Genomic DNA, 17,280 nt, shown 5'->3' with positions numbered 1-17,280 from the left:
ATGTAAGTCAAATCATCAGGCTGTACGCCTTAAACTTATACAGTGCTATATGTCAGTTATATCTCAACAAACATGGAAGAAAAAGTGTACAGAGGGAAGCAGGACGCCCTTCACCTCATGAAGGGTCTACAAGGAAAGGAGAAGCCTGGCTTCCTGGCTCTAGGCCCTCCTGCGAAAGTGAGGGGGAGGCAGAAAGCAGCTATGGCGACTATATTTCTTAGGGCAGTCGTTTCCCAAACTGACAAAAAACCCGGGTCACCTCGGGGCCTCGTGAACGTAACAGATTTCTGAGATTTTGATTCGCTGGGTGCAGAGTGGAGCTGAGAGCCTATGACTTTGGCTAGCATTCCAGGCAATTCTGTGGGTCACTGCTCTGAGAGCTGCATGAGGTGGCATAAGCGCTGTGCTTGCCAGGACAGGGCAGGCTGGGTTTGGGGTCGGTGACAGCCGGCCCAGCCCAAGGCGTTTGTTAGGCTAATAAATGCTTACTTGCATGTCACTGCTTTTGAGCATGACACTTGTATTTGCTTGGACAAATCACGGGTCCATAGTTAGAGATACTGTTCTCCTCCCCGCACAGGTTGCCACCATGACTAAGGGCACCCAGTCCAGGTGGAACCCCACCCTGAGATCCTCCTCGTTTCCCAGCACCCCACCAGCCACTTAGGGTTAGGAGGACAACATCAATTTTCAAAGTCCACTTTCCGGCATCTCCAGCCCACACTCCACGATAATGTTCAACCCCTTCCTGGTTAATGAGAAAAAAAAAGAAAGAAAAAAAAATCCCTGATTCCTGGCAGGTTCTAAAGCATAGTTCAGTTATACAATAATGAGCAAACAACCTTGACAGCAATGAGCAAACTGTGAACCCTGGTTCCTGCCCACCTCTGACAGCCAGAGAAGGGAGGCAGGCTGGTCCTGGGCAGGAAGGGGATTTGAGGAGTGTGAGTGCTAGGCCTTCAGCTGGTACCCCAAGCCCCTGTCCTCTGGCTTGGGCATGGCTAAAATGTGAGAACAGTAGAGCTGGAAGACTCCAAAGAAAGTCTGTCCTGCGGGAACAAGGCCTTGCCGTACCAGGATCCAGAATCCAGGCCAGAGCCTGGGCCTCGTATGTTGCAAGTTTTGGTAGTTATTTTCATTCTAGTACAGGAAGCAAATTGCAATCACATTGGCTGTATCTATATACCTTCATGGGAGACTGTTGACTTATAGACATAATTTAAACTCAAAGTCCCCATCTCAAGAGCAGGGTGTGTTTGCCATTCTGACTCACTCAGACTGACTTTCTATAGAACTGAGAAATTGGTGATAAGTGTTCAGGGCACAATGAGTTTGGAAAAAATTGGCAGGTAACAAAAACGGAAGACAGTTCTCGGATCCTGCAGCTTTGCGCCCGAAAGGGCCCTGCAGGTCTGCATCTGTGTGTGATCATTGATTCATCCAGCTTTAAAAGGGAGAAGCCATTACTGACCAATTTACAGATAGGGAAACTGAGGCCCAGGGAGCCAGCATGCCATGGCGAAGACTCCTATTTCACGAGAACAAACAACGGGGCTCAAGAAGTTGCTCAGAGTCCTGAAGTCCTAAGGGGAATGTGCTGTCCGAGGCCCCTGAGGTCTGTCCTTGGAGCACCTGGCTTCAATAGGTCCCCTGTGCAAGAGATGTCAATCATCATATGTCCCTTAGTAAAGGAAAACAGCCTGCCTTCAGCCCTTGAGAGAGTGAAAGAGATGGCCTGGACAGAATTCTTGAATCCATAATTTCCCTCTTGTTTTAGGTCTTGGGAAGCCTGGATGAACTGTAGTTTCTATCCTTGGACTCTCATGAGAATTCACTTTTAGGTTAACTCCACCTTCTCTTGAGCTGATTTGCCCACTGCTTGCTGATAAGAATTGGGAAGTAAATACAGGGAGGTTGTTGCCTCAATCCTAGACTGAGGGAAGAATGCCGGCCAGGGGATACATTTAGAGAGAGGAGATCTGAAAAGACGATCAGGTGCTAGATCAGGGGAAGAACCAGCTCCACATGTCCAAGAGCCTGGGGAGAAAGCGTCATGTCCACTGGGGATGACTTAAAGGTAGAGGAGCAGGGTCAGGTCTTGGGTGGCATAGAAAGCACTCAGAGTAGGAATGTGAGGCTCTAGTGATTGAGGGATGAAGGGGGAAGGGAGCACCATGGAAGGAACTAGGAGAAGACTGAAAGGGAAATGGAAGAATTTGAGCTCATCCACAGATTTTTATTGCATTTCCCTGACTGAGGGGGCACTCATTACATGCTGGGAAACAATTCCTGTGAAGCACATGACTGCGTCTTGTACACTGACCTTTATACACAGTATAAACAAAGGAGACAATCATCTCAGGGTAGACATGGTCCCTGTCCCCCCTTACATAAAATAGAAAAAATTATGTAATGGTTACCTGTCCATTTTCTCATTTTTGTCTTGGCAATGAGAAAATTCAGGTGCAACTTTCATGCTTGATTTTGATAATTCTCTTGTTCTGGGTTGTCTTACATGTATCTTCTTTCCTTCTAAAAACTTTCCGGTCTTTCCTTTTTCTATTTGCCATAACCTATGTTACCTAGGTTTCATATGTGCCTCTAAATTTTCGGCAGTTTCCCACTCCTTTGGCAAGCAGTCTGGATTTGAAGTGCAGATAGTGAATTGTTCTGCTGTACATCACGAAAGTACCCTTCTCACTGCTCCCAAGTGCAGTGCCTGAAGAAGAGCTTCATGAGGTTGAAAATTCAGTGATGTGACAGTCTAAGTGGGCCAGAGGCTGAGGACACAGGTACTGTCCTCCTCCCCCTGCCAGCCCCAATGTCTTCAGCACACCCCACCCCTACCCCGACAGCCTCACAGAAGAAGCACACCTCAGAGAGAACTCTACCCTATAATATTCCATGTGCAGTATCCCACCCACTCGTCCATTTGGTAATTCTTTGGTGCACCCATGCAACAAACACTCATCAAGCACTTACCAAGTGTGAGGCGCTCCCTCTGGTAGTTCGGATACAAAGAAAAATAAAATGGAAAACTAATATAGCAAAGATATTTCATGAAGTTAAAGTGGCCCTTAGTCCATTCATGAAATATTTTCAGTCTCATTTTGTGATTGGCATACAGCTGGAAGCGGAATTCACCCTCTTCCCCCAGTTTGCTGCCTGGGCTCCATAGAATCTCAGCTCCGTCCACCCTGAGATTTCTCGAGAACATCCACGGTCATGACCTTGACTGTGGGCCAAGACGGTGTCAGAACTCTGCTCAGAGGGGCGGTTTTATGTGCTGACTGGATGGCTGCATCCTTTGCCCCCCAGTGTGTGAAATGCACCTTTAGGGAGATCTTCCCTCTTGTCTCTAAGAATAATGGACCCATTGACCTATAATGGGATGAGGATGTCACAGAAGAAAGGGGATGTTGAACATGGAGGCATTAAGACCGATGATGCCCTGTAAGGAAGGACCCAGCCTGCCTGACCATTTGCCTCCTCCCGCGATACCGGCATAGGCCACAACATCAAAAGAGTCTCCTAAAAGCATGCGGGAAGGGAAGGCTGCCCTTTGTTCTCAAGATCACCCTAATGACCCTTGGGAGGCCACAGCCACTTGGGCAAGTGAGGGGATTCCTAGGACTATTCGCTGTCACCCATGTAGGACACTGCCAGGTGTCACAGTTTCAGTGTATAGCTCATGAACAGCTAAAAACAACACGCATGTCGTAGACAGGGCTGGGCTAGCCATGGGAAGGAGACTCTGACACCAGGTAGTGGCAACTTGGAAAAATGGGAATTGGATCTCTTGGAAGCTGAGACACTGCCTGCTCGGACACAGATGTGGACCTCCATTGATCCATCTGCTGGGCTGCAGTGTCCTCACTAAAAAAGGAGAGGGTTTGAATGTGCTTTTTCTGAGATTGACTCTGACCCAATGCTGTGCTCTTTGGCAGGACAGAAGGTGTCCTTTGCCATGGACTGGACTGGACCAGAAACCCTCATGCCCCACTGTCAGTCTCTTTTCACTTCATCCCCCCACAGTCAAATATGTCCCCTTGCTTTTCTCCCATCCCCATGAAGGAATGAATCAACACTGGACATGGGGAAACTGGCACTGAATTCTCTTTCAGAGCAGCAGGGACCTCAGCAGGGAGCCAAGGAGGGGGCGGAGGAACCTGCCTCTTCAGGCTGGGAATTCACAGATGGCCAAGAAGGAGGAGGAGCAGGAGATGTCATTCCAGAGCCCATCTCTTAGGAGGAGGACACAGTCCTCCCCTGAGCCATGGTTGTTAGGCTCATTCTTCTTCCAGTTGCTGTAGCCCATCCTCCCTCCTGTTACATACATAAACTGGCCTTCGGTCACCTCATCTGTGATGCCCAGGAAAGCAATGTCAGGGGCCATGTCCTGGATGGCTTTGTTCTCCTCAGCATTCTTGGGGGTGGCCACGGTGGCCCCAAGCTCAGCGCACAGAGCCTTCACTTTGGAAAAAGGCATCTTTTCACCATTGGTCACGTAGAGCATCTTTCCAGACTTTTTACCCAAGGAGAAGCTTTGCACTGAAATCACAAAATGTAGGTGGGGTTGACTTGGCTTCAAGCCCAGCCTGGGACAGCAGATGAAAAAGCCCTTCTCTGGGAACTTGGGAGTCTGGGGTTGAGCCCCATTCTCTACCACCTTTGGTGAGATCCTAGTAAGAAGGTGGAAGGCAAGTCCCTGGCAGCAAGCCGGGGCTCTCCTGGCATATCCCATCCTTAGGACAAATATCTGTTAAAAACTGTTCCAGTACAGGTGGACCTAGGGAAACATGCTTGAGCCCCACTGCCAGACATGGGCACCAGGATGAGAAAGAGGCATGGACCGCCATCTGAGGCCCGTGGGTGCTAAGGAAGGAGCAAAGATTCCAGAGTCAGCAGACCTCCACGCCATCCTCCTTCCCACTTCCTAACTGTATGCTGTTGAATGAATTATCTATACTTCCCGGACCTATTTTTTTCTCACCTGTAAATAAAATGGGTGTAATACCCACAAATAGGGATGGCAAGACGATTGAATAAAACCAAATTATGAGAAAATTCCCACCTAGTATATAATAAGTTGTCATAAGTGTAAGTTCTTTTCCACCGTCCCCCCAAAACCTAGAGCATTCTGGAGAAAAAAGTTAGAGTCAAGAACACATTGGGGACAGAAAAAAAGCTTACACTTTTTGATGTGATCCAGTTGTGATTTCAGGCTCCTTATCCGTCCCTCTAAGTCAGCCAGCTTAGCCTCGGCAACTATAAAGCAATAGGGAGAGGATATTTATTTAGAAGAAGACCCTCAATTGGAGAGCAGAGTATTTTGAAAAAAAAAAATGAGCTTACTGAAAAGTATTCGTATTCCAGAAAAATAAGAAAACAAAAAGAAGCAAAAGGGGAAAAAAACTGTATTCCTGCCTTCTCAGATATACTTAGTAACTATTGTAAACTATAACTCTGGAAATAATAATAATAATACCATAAACTATAGCTCTGGATCCTTTTCTTCATATACTGCTTAAATATTGCAATATTATAATTATTTATAAGAAAAGGCCCAGCTAATTTTTCTCCTTTTTGAAAACTTTTCTTAATCATATTTTCATTTCCTATTCTAGGCAAACTCTTTAATACGTTTATTATTCTGATAGGCCAGTGGACAAATATAAGTAAGAGGTCATCCTTTTGGTTTTGTTGTTACTGAATTTATTTTACTCTGAACTAAGTTGCTGTGATGTCCCCCATTATCCAGGGGTCCTATGAGGCCAACCCTTTTCATGCCACTCTTGTGACAACAGACAAAATCCAACAGCAGAGAGGACCAGTTTCCTCCCTTGCAGCCTGGAACCACGTACTGGACTGTTGCAGCTGAAGAAGGGCCAGGGCACATGTCCTACAGAGGTCTGCTGAGGGTGAGGCGGGCAGGGTTCGGAAGTCTATACCCGGGCACCAGTGGGAATCCCCTTGGGCCCCAAGGAACTGAGAGGAATGAGGGCGCTGGGTCAGGAAGCAGAGCTGAGCATCTTCCAGTGGGGCAGCAGGAGACGGGGCACCTCCCACCTGGCCCTGGAATTCCCAGGTCCTGGGTCCCCACAGCCCACATCACTTGCTGGGGTGAGCTCCTTACCCGAACTGTCTCCACGATCTCCTTTGTGGCCCTTTGGTCCTGGAAGCCCAGGATTCCCTATATTTCCTTGAGGCCCCATTTTCCCTGGAGGGCCCTGCAAGCCTCTGAGCCCTGGCCCTGTTGGAAGAGGAAGGAAATGTGACCCAGTGTCTGTCACTCATTCTCTTTCTCCAAAAGCTCAATATTTGATTGACCCCAAGAAACCACCACTCAGCTAGCAGTGATCCAAAGAAGAAAGATCCTCCTGCGTCTCAGGGGATGGCCTGTCCTAAGGGCCAGCTCCCTGAGCATCACCAATTCCTGGGTGGCAGTGAGGGATCCTGGAGAGCCAGAGACGCATCTTTATTTTGGAGAGAATGCCCTTTTACAGGAGTTTTTCTGAGTGAATCGTCACCTACCATAATGAAAGGTGAGCCTCCTCATGTCTCTGTGCCAGATCCCTTATAGAGAACACCCTCCCGTTGGGGTAAAAGATTGAAGAAGTCAGAGCGGCCTGTCCTATACCTGGTTCTCCCTTTTCTCCCTTGGGTCCATCTCGCCCATCTCTGCCTGGGGTGCCGTTGGTGACCGGGATGCCACAGGTCACCACTGAACAGGTCTTCTGGGCATCCTCACAGGCTTTTGTTTCTGAGCAGGATGTTGTCACCACACACAGAAGGAGGACAGGAAGTGACAAAAACAGGAACATGGTCCTTACCTTAGAGTGGAGAAAGTCAAAGAAAATAATTCCATCTCATTTGGTTTGCTACCATCTCTGATGTGTTGGACCCTGTGCTCGGGGCAGCTGACACAGAGGGGGATGTCACAACTCTTGGCCCTGAGTTACTCCCAGGCTACTAGGAAAACTATTACTAGCACAGGCAAGATGTATTAGAGTTAGATCAGTACTAAAACAAATATAGATGCAAGAGTAATATCACAGGGGCCCACTTTCCCTGGGGCTCTCATGCCCTGTGGGCCCAAGGCTTAGTTGGTTAGGCAGCCCTAAGCACGAAAGCCCACAGGGTCTACAAATGCCACGCAAGCCCTGTTCCCGATGGCCCGGCAAAGAGAGCTCATTTCTTGCATGACCTTTGGCTACTCTCCTCTCAACTCCCTTTCTTGAGGGCCTAAGTAGCCTAAATTTCCCTCTTCTTCTCCTTCCTATGGACGCTAAAGGTAGACTCAAACTATAGCATGTGACCCATTGCTTGGCGGGACCTGTTTTACAACATCCGTTGTCTCGTGTCGCATAAAAATCTGTTTTACACCACAGGGCCCCAACCACCCCCAGAATCACAGCTGTTTCCCCAACAACCTGTCAATCATCCTGTTTCATAAAGTCTCTACTTTGTGACAGGCACTTGCTGGGACTCGGGACCCAGAGTACCCTGAGGTATGGAAACTTGTTCTGACCCTGAGAATGGAACCTTCTTTGGTCATTGATCCTGGCCAGTTGCCACTTAGATTTACCTCCTTCCCTTGCTTTGAGATTTTCCACCGAGAGGCCATTTTTCCAGCCAGAACCCAGGCTCCTAAAATTTCTGTTCACCCTGGGCCCAGCAGGGTCAGCTCATACTCCTCCTGGCAGGATCCTCTGCATGCTTCCGAGACGCTTCTCCGGCTCTGTGCCCCCATCCAGCCATCAGATTCCCATCCAGCCTTTGCTCGAGCTGGTCCCCTTCCAGGAAGCCTCACAGCCCAGCCCCCATGGGCCTATCCGTCTGCTCCTCTCTGACCTCTAATTCCAACGTCCCTGCATAACTACTGCATCTGTCCTTGGCCACCTTGGCCTGTCAGCTCCCTTAACCCTTCCTTCCCTCCAGGACTCAGTGAGAAGTAGGAAGTTGGGAGGGAATTTTCTTTCTTTCCTTCTTTCTTTCTTTTTTTTTTTTTTAGGATTTTTAATTTTTAAATTTATTTATGTGCTCTCTCTTTTTTGTTGTTGTTTTTTGTTTGTTTGTTTGTTTATTTTGTTTTGGCTGCACTGTGTGGCATGTGGGATCCCAGTTCTCTGACCAGGGATGGAACCCGTGCCCTCTGCCATGGAAGCACGGATTCTTAACCACTGGACTGCCAGGGAAGTCCCGGAAGGGAATTTTCTTGATCAAATCTTCTCCACCTTCCCTCTCTCTTAAGCTCCCCTGATTATGTGGGAGGCCAAAGCCAGAGCTAAACATGTTGCTGGCATACACACCCCACTTCCATTCTTCTGTTTGGCTGAAAAGACCACCTTTAGTTTGCAGATGGTAACCTGGATCCAGGAAGGGCACAAGGCCCCAGGTCAGAGAGACAGAGGCCCTCAGGGGGCCTGACAACCCCACCACAGCCCCTGCCTGGAACTCACCAGGGTCAAGCCAAGTGGCCAGACTCTTGGCCGAGGCCTCCTCTTCTGTCCTCAGAAATGACTTACTAGGGGCCTCCTCAGAGCACAGAGGCTATGGCAGGGAAGCTGGTCCTCCAGCCTAGGCCTCTGGCAGATGCCTCAGCAATGTCAGCCCCAATTAGTCTGGTGACCAGGGACAGTGCTGGACTGGCCTTCAACCCCAGATTAATAAACAACCATCCTCAGAACCGCTGTATACTGGGCAGTTCTCCAGGGCTGCTGGTGGGGTCTCCAGCTTAGCACTGGGCAGCTCTCTACTGCAACACCCCAGACTCCTCCCACTGCTCCCTCCCGTGCATCTGTCTCTGTAGCTCTGCTATCTGATCCTCTAGAATCACAGATTCCCAGATCATAGATCAGAATCCCAGAGGACAGTTCTTTCCAAATATTTGTCTCTGGAAGGGACATGCATAGACATCCTACCAAACACGTGCTCATGCAGACACACATGTACAGGCGTACACCTGTGTATCAGTTGTTCTGCCTAGTTCCCCCTTCCATTCATATTTAATTTACTAGGAGCAGGAGGGAAGGAGTTAAACACCTACAGCACTGAGTCACCTCATTCCTCCCTTGTCATTCAGAACTCTAGACAACAGATAAATTGATAGTTTTAAAAAGACAGTATAGGGCTTCCCTGGTGGCGCAGTGGTTAAGAATCTGCCTGCCAATGCAGGGGACGGGGGTTCGATCCCTGGCCCAGGAAGATCCCACATGCAGCAGAACAACTAAGCCCGTGCACCACAACTACCTGCGCTGTAGAGCCCATGAGCCACAAGTACTGAAGCCCGCGCACCACAGCTACTGAATCCCGCGTGCCTAGAGCCTGTGCTCTGCAACAAGAGAAGCCACGACAATGAGAAACCCGCGCACCACAAGGAAGAGTAGCCCCCGCTCGCCACAACTAGAGAAAGCCCTCTCAAGGCAACGAAGACCAAACACAGCCAAAAATAAATAAATAAATTTAATTTTTAAAAAGACAGTATAAATAAGGAATAAAGAAGGAATAATAAATAAATAAGGAATAAATAAAAATTAAACAGTGAAACTCGAACTACAATAAGGAAATAACTATAGAGCTATTAATAAAATTTCAGAAACGCTCGTTCTTTGCAAAAATAAACAAATTTGGCAAACATAACCCTGGTGGTTTGAATTACTTTCCTGATTTCCACATTTTCTTTTCATAGAAATATATACCCATGCCCTTTGCCAAGGTACTTTGCAATGCCTCCCACTGGAGTATGTGGAGTAAACACCCCAACCCCTTTGATATTTGCCTTGGCCATGTGACCGTGAGCGGACACTAAGGGAGCAGCAGCTTTAAATGTGGGAAGAATATGTCCCCAGTAGCCACTAATATCAGAATAATGAAATGATGTGGAGCGAACAGGAACTGCCCTGAAAGCTTGAAGTAAAAAAAGAGCTATTAAAGTCCAGCCATGCATCCATGGTTAATAGCACAGTCCCTGGAATCTGACTTCCTGTATTCATAGCCCACTTCTGCCATGAACTGGCTGCATGATCTTTGGAAAATCACTTTAATCTCTACGTGCCTCAATATTCTCATCTGTAAATTGGGCGTAATAATAACGTCTACATAATAGGGTTAATGAGGATTATATGAGTTAATGGAAGTATAATACCTGGTACGTGGTAAGTGTGATGAGAGTATCAGCCATTAGACCAAGTAGGGTATCCCAGGAATGCAAAGATGGTTCAACATCAAAACATAGTCCAGTTAACTCACTAATTTAATATATAACAAGTTTAAGAATCTTAATGCAGATATGTACAATCTTGAGGCTTGAAGCTCACCCTTTTCTCGAAACTAATACATGCTCTCAAAATTCTTCATACCTATTCTTCCCTTGGAATACAAACTTTCTAGGGTTGAGTTAAAATATAGTCCAAATGATTATTGTCCCTTAGTTTTGTCACTAAAATCTGTTTTATCTCTGATTCATCACCACCCTGGCCATAGAGTGGCGGCTTCTTGAAGTGAAGGGTGGACAGTGCCTCCTCTCTTATTTATTTATTTATTTTTTTGCATGTATGGTTGGTAGAGAGAGTGATGGTGCCCAGGGTGGCAATACCTGCTCACAGGAGGCACCATATATCAGTGGGAACACTGCTGCTTCTCGGCCCATCCTAACTGGTTGTTGGGTCCCTCTGTATGACTGATTATAAATGACAGCTCCTCCCAGGAGCTGGTCCTTCAGATAAGGGGCTCTGTAAAAGCCTCCAGCTGCCTGCTCCCTACCCTCAACATGACATCAGTGAACACGTCACTTCATAGTCTCTTGCTCTTCAAGTCCCTGTGTTCCAAGAAGCAATCTGCTCGTGAGTAGGGCTTAAACTCTGGCTAGCTTCCATGACATCGACATTGGCAGCCCCTGGGAAATTCCATCCAAGTGGTGGAAATCCACATTGCCCCAGAACACACCTGCTAACAGTTCTATTCTCCCCCTTCTCCATCTCCCCATGCCTCAGCAAGATCAGGCCCTCTGCTGGTTCAGCTCTTCAGCAATTTTAGAACAGGAGATTCCTGCCTTAGGTGACTTAATGAGGGAAGGAAGGCAAAGTAATTCGGGCATCCCTATTTGCAAGATTAGGAGGAGGATAGGACAGTCCCCTCCCCCATGCCACAGGGAGAGGAGAGGAAGGGATAAATTCCATTGTGAGAGTACAGATGTCACCCATGGAAGGTCAGCTTGCTTTCGCCTCTTTAGTCTTCCTTATACTGACCAACAGAATGCGAATTACTAAACCACTCACGTTGAATGGTCCTCACCTTGCAGGTTCCATGGTGGGGTCCCTGGAACCCCCTGGACTCATTAAAAGATGACCCTTTTACTCTCACCTGTGGGCTCTAGATGCCAGTACCCAGGAACAAGAAATGACTCAGCTCACACTTGACACCCTTTTGATGTTAACAGCTTAAAGGAAATGCCAAAGAAATCACCCGATAAAGCTCAGTACACATTCATGATGAAAATGAATCTCAGCAAACTATGAAAAAGAGGGAACTTTGCCTTGATAAAAGGCATCAGAAACCTAAAACAAGCAACTCCATGCTGAAATACTGGAAATGTTCTCATGATACATTCAATGCGCCCCTAACGATAACATTTATCACTGAGTGTCTTCAACAATATATAGGGTCTCCTGGCCCCTACAAAAAGATAAGAATGATATATAAGAAATATAAATATCATGAGGAACAGGCAAAATTTCTGTCATTTGTAAATATAAGCATATATTTATAAAATGTGAGAATCAATTATTAGAAATATTAGAGGGAAAGTGAGAATCCAAAATGATGGCTGGACATACAATCAACCAAAAATAAATCAATAGTTTTCTTATAAACCAGCAATAATTAATTTAAAATGTGATAAAAATAATATAATAACAATCGCAAATAACACCATAAAGGAAGTAAAAATAAACCTAACAAGAAATGAGAAGACAACGATTTTCAGAGACTTAGACTGTTCCTCCGTAAAATACGGGAAATATGTTTCTCCGTACTTCTTTGAATTTTGGGGAAGGCTCAATAATTTGTGTGCTGGGCCCTAAGCTCATGTGGCAGGGTGACCAGATTAAAAATTGACATTCATGAAAGAATGAGAAATAGTTCTGCTCGTTCCCATCTGGTTTTGTGGATTGTGATCCAGAACTTCCTCTTGTCCCGAAAAAGAAGTATATGCGGTGAGGGAGGGCATTACGTGAAGGTGGGAGAAGTGGGGACCTTTCTGGAGATGTGACATAGATATGGTCACCTCCTCAAGCAAGTAGAGACATGATCCAATTCCCACACAGCCTTGGGACATGGGGGCCATGGTCCCTTTCCATGCAGTCCTGAGACTGAGGTGGCTCACAGAGCCCTGAATGCCACCACTGTTGGGCCATGGCAAACATCCAGGGGGCTGAGTGGGGAACGGAAGGCATGATATCACCACCCTCAAATGGAACATGTAGACTTAGATCAGGAGCTATCTGGATGCCAGCCATCAACACTAATGCTCCTCTGTTCCTCCAGACATTTCTGTAACCCCCCATCTGCCCATACAACCTGAGGGTGGGAGCAGGTTGCCCCTTCCACCCAACAAAGAAAGCTTAACCTGAGATTGAACTTTCCACTTTTCAGGTAAGTGGGGCCTCAGAGCCAGAGTTAACTTGATTTCTAAAATCACAGAAATATTTCTTGAAACCAAAGCAATGGAAACTCATGTTAACATATTCATGATTTATTACACTTGAATCATCTCTGCTCAGTGAGAGGATGGGGTGGTGATGAGCATAAGCTTCAGGTTCAGGTAGATGGGTTTGAAAACAGCCTCTGTCACTTGCTCCGTGTAACAAAACTCAAAACATTTAACTTCTTTAAGTTTCAGTGTTCTTGTATAAAAAATGGGGAAAATAATGCTCGTTCCATGGCACTGTGTGAAGATTAAATCGTAGTTTATAAGATGTCTTGGAAGTGCTTGTCAAGGTGCTTGGTATATAGTATATGCTCAATAAACACTTCACTGAGGTCTGAAGTGGTGGGGATGTGTTCATCAGCAGGAAGTTACTTGGGTAATGCCTGAGGTGGGAGTGAGATCTTCCCTAGAGGCATAGACTGGCTGCTTTTAGGCCAGGGAGTTGAGTTGGTACCCCCAGAGTCAAGGGAGTGGATAATACATGCCAATCACTAGGGGTGGGGTGGCCTCCTCCATGCTGGGGCGCCACCCGGCCCTCTGACCTCATGGAGAGCCTGAGCAGATGTGCCCCACAGACCTCAGGCTGCCAGACAATCCCGAATGTATCCTTAGCTCCACACATTCGGGATTTCCCAGAAGTCCACCCATCTCTCATCATGCTTGAGTGGCACTGCTAAGTCTTGATAAGGCTGGGCAGGCAGTGGGCTGCAAAGAAAGAGTAGAGGGGCCAGGCAGCAGGCACCCTGTGTGTGCTTTCGGAGGGAACCTCCATCCCAGGACTTCACTGTTGCCATCTATAAATGAAGGAGTTGGACAAGAAGAGGAAGAAAGAAGCCTCCCTCTCTTGCCAAAGGGCGAAGTTAGAGTGGCTGTCTAGAGTGCAAAGCTGAGAAGGGGCTCCGGGGGGAGTCAGACTGATTAGTAATCAAGGGGGAGGAGTCAGGGCCCAGCGGGGAGTGCCGTGGCTAAGATACCTCCAACTCTTATAGCTACAAAGGTGTTACAGCACCTCATAGACCAGGTGGATTCCCCAGGACGTGGGCTGAAAGGCAAGGCAGGACCCTCTCCATCCTGTGGCCGTGGTGCCTGCTCAAAACTCGCAGATGGCCAGTCGGGACTGCAGGCAGTTCTTGTCATTCCACCGGCCATCTGTGTACATCTCCACACACTTCTCTTTGCCCCAACCCCCGGGCTCCCCTGGGTACCAGTTGGTGTAATCCACAGGGTTTCCATCCAGGTAGTGGAAGTTTCCAGCAGTGGGACCCTCAGTCAGGCCCAGGTAAGCATAAGTATTGTGCTTCTTCACGATGTTTGCAATGGCCTCATTCTCCTCTAGACTCCTTGGGGTAGCAATGCGTCCACCTGCTCTGGCACACGACTCTCTAATGGCATCAAAATTGACCGACTGCCCACTGGTGGCGAAGACCTTCTCTCCCACTGCCAGCATGGACCCCTGCAGACTGAGGACTGACAGCAGAGGAATCCGGGTCAGGCCACAGGCCTCTTTGTTTCCAAGTCCTTTTCCTTCCCTTTATGCTCTCTGCCTTTATGCGCTTTGCAATCTCTTCACCTCTTCCTCTCTCTCCTTCTTCCCTCCCTCTTCCAATCCTAGTCTTTCTGGATTCCCCTCCATGCTCCCATCATCTAATTATCCATTCACCCATTTAACAATTACTTATTGACCGTCTATTATGTGCCTGAAACTGTGCAATTTCCTGGGATTCAACAGAAAGCAGTACAGCCAGGAACATTGCTTCCCCAGGACATAGGGAGAGAATCCACATCTACCTCGGTCTCCTCTGAGCCGTTCAGGAACATCTGAACAAGGACCTCCATGTCCACACTTGTTTGTCAAGTCTCTAGAGTCTGGAGCCTGATGCTGAGAACGAGGAGAACTTATGGGAACCCCCTACCCTTAGAGGGCCCCAAGGGATCCCCTTACCGCGCGTCATCTTCAGGATTTGATGGTTGATCTCAAGGAGTGTGCTCTGGAGCTCCTCGTCTAGATAAGGTGGAAGCCCTGTAGAGAGATCCCCAGCAAGAAGAGGGGCAGGCCAACAAAAACCCCCACTTGTGCCAAGCAGGTGTGAGGCCAGCTGCAAGCCTGCCATTCTGCCCTTCACTTGTCTAGAGCCACTGCCCAGGCCCCAGGTCATAAGGGTCCCCGAGGTTGGAGTGTGTTTCCTACTCCCTACACACTTGTCCTTTAATGCAGCCTCGCACTTGCTCAGCCCCCTCTCTGCTCTTCTTTCCTGCCATATCCTTTCATGGCTCTGTCTGTCCACTTCTGCGGGGTTTTCTAGTTTCTGGGCAGGGCCCCCTTCCCCACCTTCCAACCACAAGAGCAAATGTGGTTCTCTCTGACTCTCCTGATGGACCTTGATTACTGCTCAGAGCTGCAGAGTTGCCCTGGACATGCGGGGTTCCCAGTGATATCATCTGTCTGGTCCTTGGTCCACATAAGCCCCTGCGCCCTCAGAATGCCCCTATGCCTCAGCACTAGGAAGTGCCTCGCCTCCTCGCAGTGCTGTCCCAGTTCCCACACCTGACGCCCTGTGTCTCCCCATCAGCTGTTGTGATGCGTGGAACACTTCCACTACCCACCAGTCCCTGCGCTGTGGCCCACGGCCCAGACCCCTCTGATTTCTCAACCTCATATTCTCTTATCTAGGTTGAAACATATACCCTTTGGGGACTTCAGTGGTTTTGTCTGCTCCCCTTCATCCCTCAAGTAACTGACCACATGGGCACGGTGTCCAGTTGCTTCTGTCCACTGGCCACATCCTGCTCACCTGGAGGACCCCTCTCACCAGGCTCTCCCTTTTCTCCACGCTCTCCAGTGAGGCCAGGGGCTCCAATCATCCCATCACGCCCAGGGGGGCCTGGCATTCCTCCAGGGGGGCCCATGGGGCCTGCAGAGAGAGGGGGACAAGGATGTATGCTATCTATCATCCACAGTGGGTTGGGGCTGATGGGACTGGACCTCCCTTATCAGCCAGGCTGACTCACCTGTCACTCCACGGGCACCTTGAGGGTAGACCCTCCAGGGCTGCTCCAGTCTATGGGTCCCCGGAAACTCCCACCATCCAGCTGACCCTTGAACGCAGCCCAGAACCCTGGACAGCAAGTCCCCCTGAAAACAGGTCACTGTCCCTCAGCTCCCACTCAGTACCTGGAGGTCCAGGGTCTCCTTTGATGCCATCTCTCCCATCTCTTCCTGGCAGGCCATGGGATCCAGGAGTACCAGGGGTGCCAGGGCTTCCAAGACAAACTTCCTTCATGTTGTAGTCAAGGCCAGAAACCACCATCCAGATGAGGGTGAGGGTCAAAGAGCACAGCAGCATGCTGCCTGCTCCAGCGGCTCCTTCTGTGGAAGGGAAAGGCTGTGGCCCACCCGAAGCATTCGCCAAGGTCTCCCCTTGCTGTGCTTTGTCAAGATTCAGGCACATGATGGAGCCTGAGGGCCAGGGCAGGTACAGACAGGAGCTCTGGAAAGACCCATACTATCCTTGGAAACTCCCAGCATCATCTGGCATCTAACATGGTCTCATGCCCCATCCCTCTGGCTGGAGGTGGAGTGGTACCTGGGCAGGTGAGCAGTGGTAAAGAGCTCTGGAGAGTCAGAGGACCTCGGTTCTAATGGAGTCTCTGTTCCTCGCTGTGTGACCGTGGGGAACTCACTTCACCTCTCTTGGCTTCAGCTGAAACTTCTGTCCTGGAGGCAATCCTGGCCTGTCCCTCCCAGGCTGTTGGGAGGAAGGATGTGGTCAACATCCACTCGCTCCATCTGTCCCTCATCCTCTCAGCTACCCGTTCCTCTTGAGTTCTAAGGGATCGTGATCCTGAGGATGAGCAGAGATGACCAGGGCCCACGTCTTGGCCCCCCCACAGTGGTCAGTGATAGGGAGTCCCCTCCTCCCTGCTTTCTCGGGACGCTTTCTCTTTGGCAGGCTGTTTCTCCCCCTGCCTCCACCCTGCAGGCCCTGCTGAATCCCTGGGGCCAATGGGCCCGGCCCAGGCGCACAGTGAAGTATGAGGATATTCGCAAGCCCACCTTCCTGTACCCATAGTTAGGGTTCTGTGGAACAAGTCCCAGTGGTACCCAGGGAGGGCCCCTCCTTCCCTGCCTGACCCATAGTGAAGCCTGTGGCTGCTGGGCTGCTTCATGCTGCTGCAACCCTGGGAAAGACCCAGGGGATGGGGCTAAACTCACCCACACGAACAGAGCCTATGTGGCTCTCTGCCTCCAGATCTGCCTCCAGGTGGCGAGGTGGACAGCAACATTTATACTGACCGTAGGCTACCAGGCTTCCTCTCCACCCCAGGGAGGGGCCTGCCACAAGGGCCTCTACTCCAGGACAGCCAGGCAGGAAGCTGTCATCTTGTTTACCCAGTACTTTTCCCCACAGGGCACTCAGCTGGAGGGCCACTTAGGAAACCCACTAAAGAGAAACTCCAGATCGGTAAGAAGGGAAAATTCCCACGGACCGGAGGCCACCCACTCTCCCTCCACCCACTTTCCCCAAAGCAGTGAAGAACGAGAGCGCTTATACGGGAACCGATGGAGCCAC

The 17,280-nt window shown here is 49.0% G+C and overlaps 2 protein-coding genes across 3 annotated transcripts; both read right to left on the bottom strand.

The window, feature by feature from the left end:
* Positions 1–4,100: 4,100 nt before the first annotated feature.
* On the bottom strand, positions 4,101–8,633 carry LOC132439891 (mannose-binding protein A-like). Its single transcript, XM_060034702.1, has 5 exons — positions 8,463–8,633; positions 6,641–6,833; positions 6,137–6,253; positions 5,194–5,268; positions 4,101–4,551 (listed from the first exon to the last, which is right to left on the bottom strand). Exons 2-5 carry the CDS (start codon positions 6,822–6,824, stop codon positions 4,178–4,180), a joined length of 750 nt encoding a protein of 249 aa, XP_059890685.1. The 5' UTR covers positions 6,825–6,833; positions 8,463–8,633; the 3' UTR covers positions 4,101–4,177.
* A 4,111-nt stretch (positions 8,634–12,744) lies between these two features.
* LOC132439890 (pulmonary surfactant-associated protein A-like) lies at positions 12,745–17,028 on the bottom strand. Of its 2 annotated transcripts, XM_060034700.1 has the most exons (6): positions 16,923–17,028; positions 16,294–16,455; positions 15,882–16,076; positions 15,502–15,621; positions 14,652–14,729; positions 12,745–14,176 (listed from the first exon to the last, which is right to left on the bottom strand). In XM_060034700.1, the coding sequence occupies exons 3-6, from the start codon at positions 16,051–16,053 to the stop codon at positions 13,800–13,802; spliced, it is 747 nt and encodes a 248-aa protein (XP_059890683.1). In that variant the 5' UTR covers positions 16,054–16,076; positions 16,294–16,455; positions 16,923–17,028; the 3' UTR covers positions 12,745–13,799. The 2 variants fall into 2 exon arrangements, with proteins under 2 accessions (XP_059890683.1, XP_059890684.1); XM_060034701.2 differs by lacking the exon at positions 16,294–16,455 and having other exon boundaries at positions 16,923–17,023.
* Between the last annotated feature and the right edge of the window lie 252 nt (positions 17,029–17,280).

The sequence above is a fragment of the Delphinus delphis genome, chromosome 16, assembly GCF_949987515.2.
Source record: "Delphinus delphis chromosome 16, mDelDel1.2, whole genome shotgun sequence".
Lineage (NCBI taxonomy): Eukaryota > Metazoa > Chordata > Mammalia > Artiodactyla > Delphinidae > Delphinus > Delphinus delphis.
This window is presented reverse-complemented; position numbering and strand designations above follow the sequence as displayed.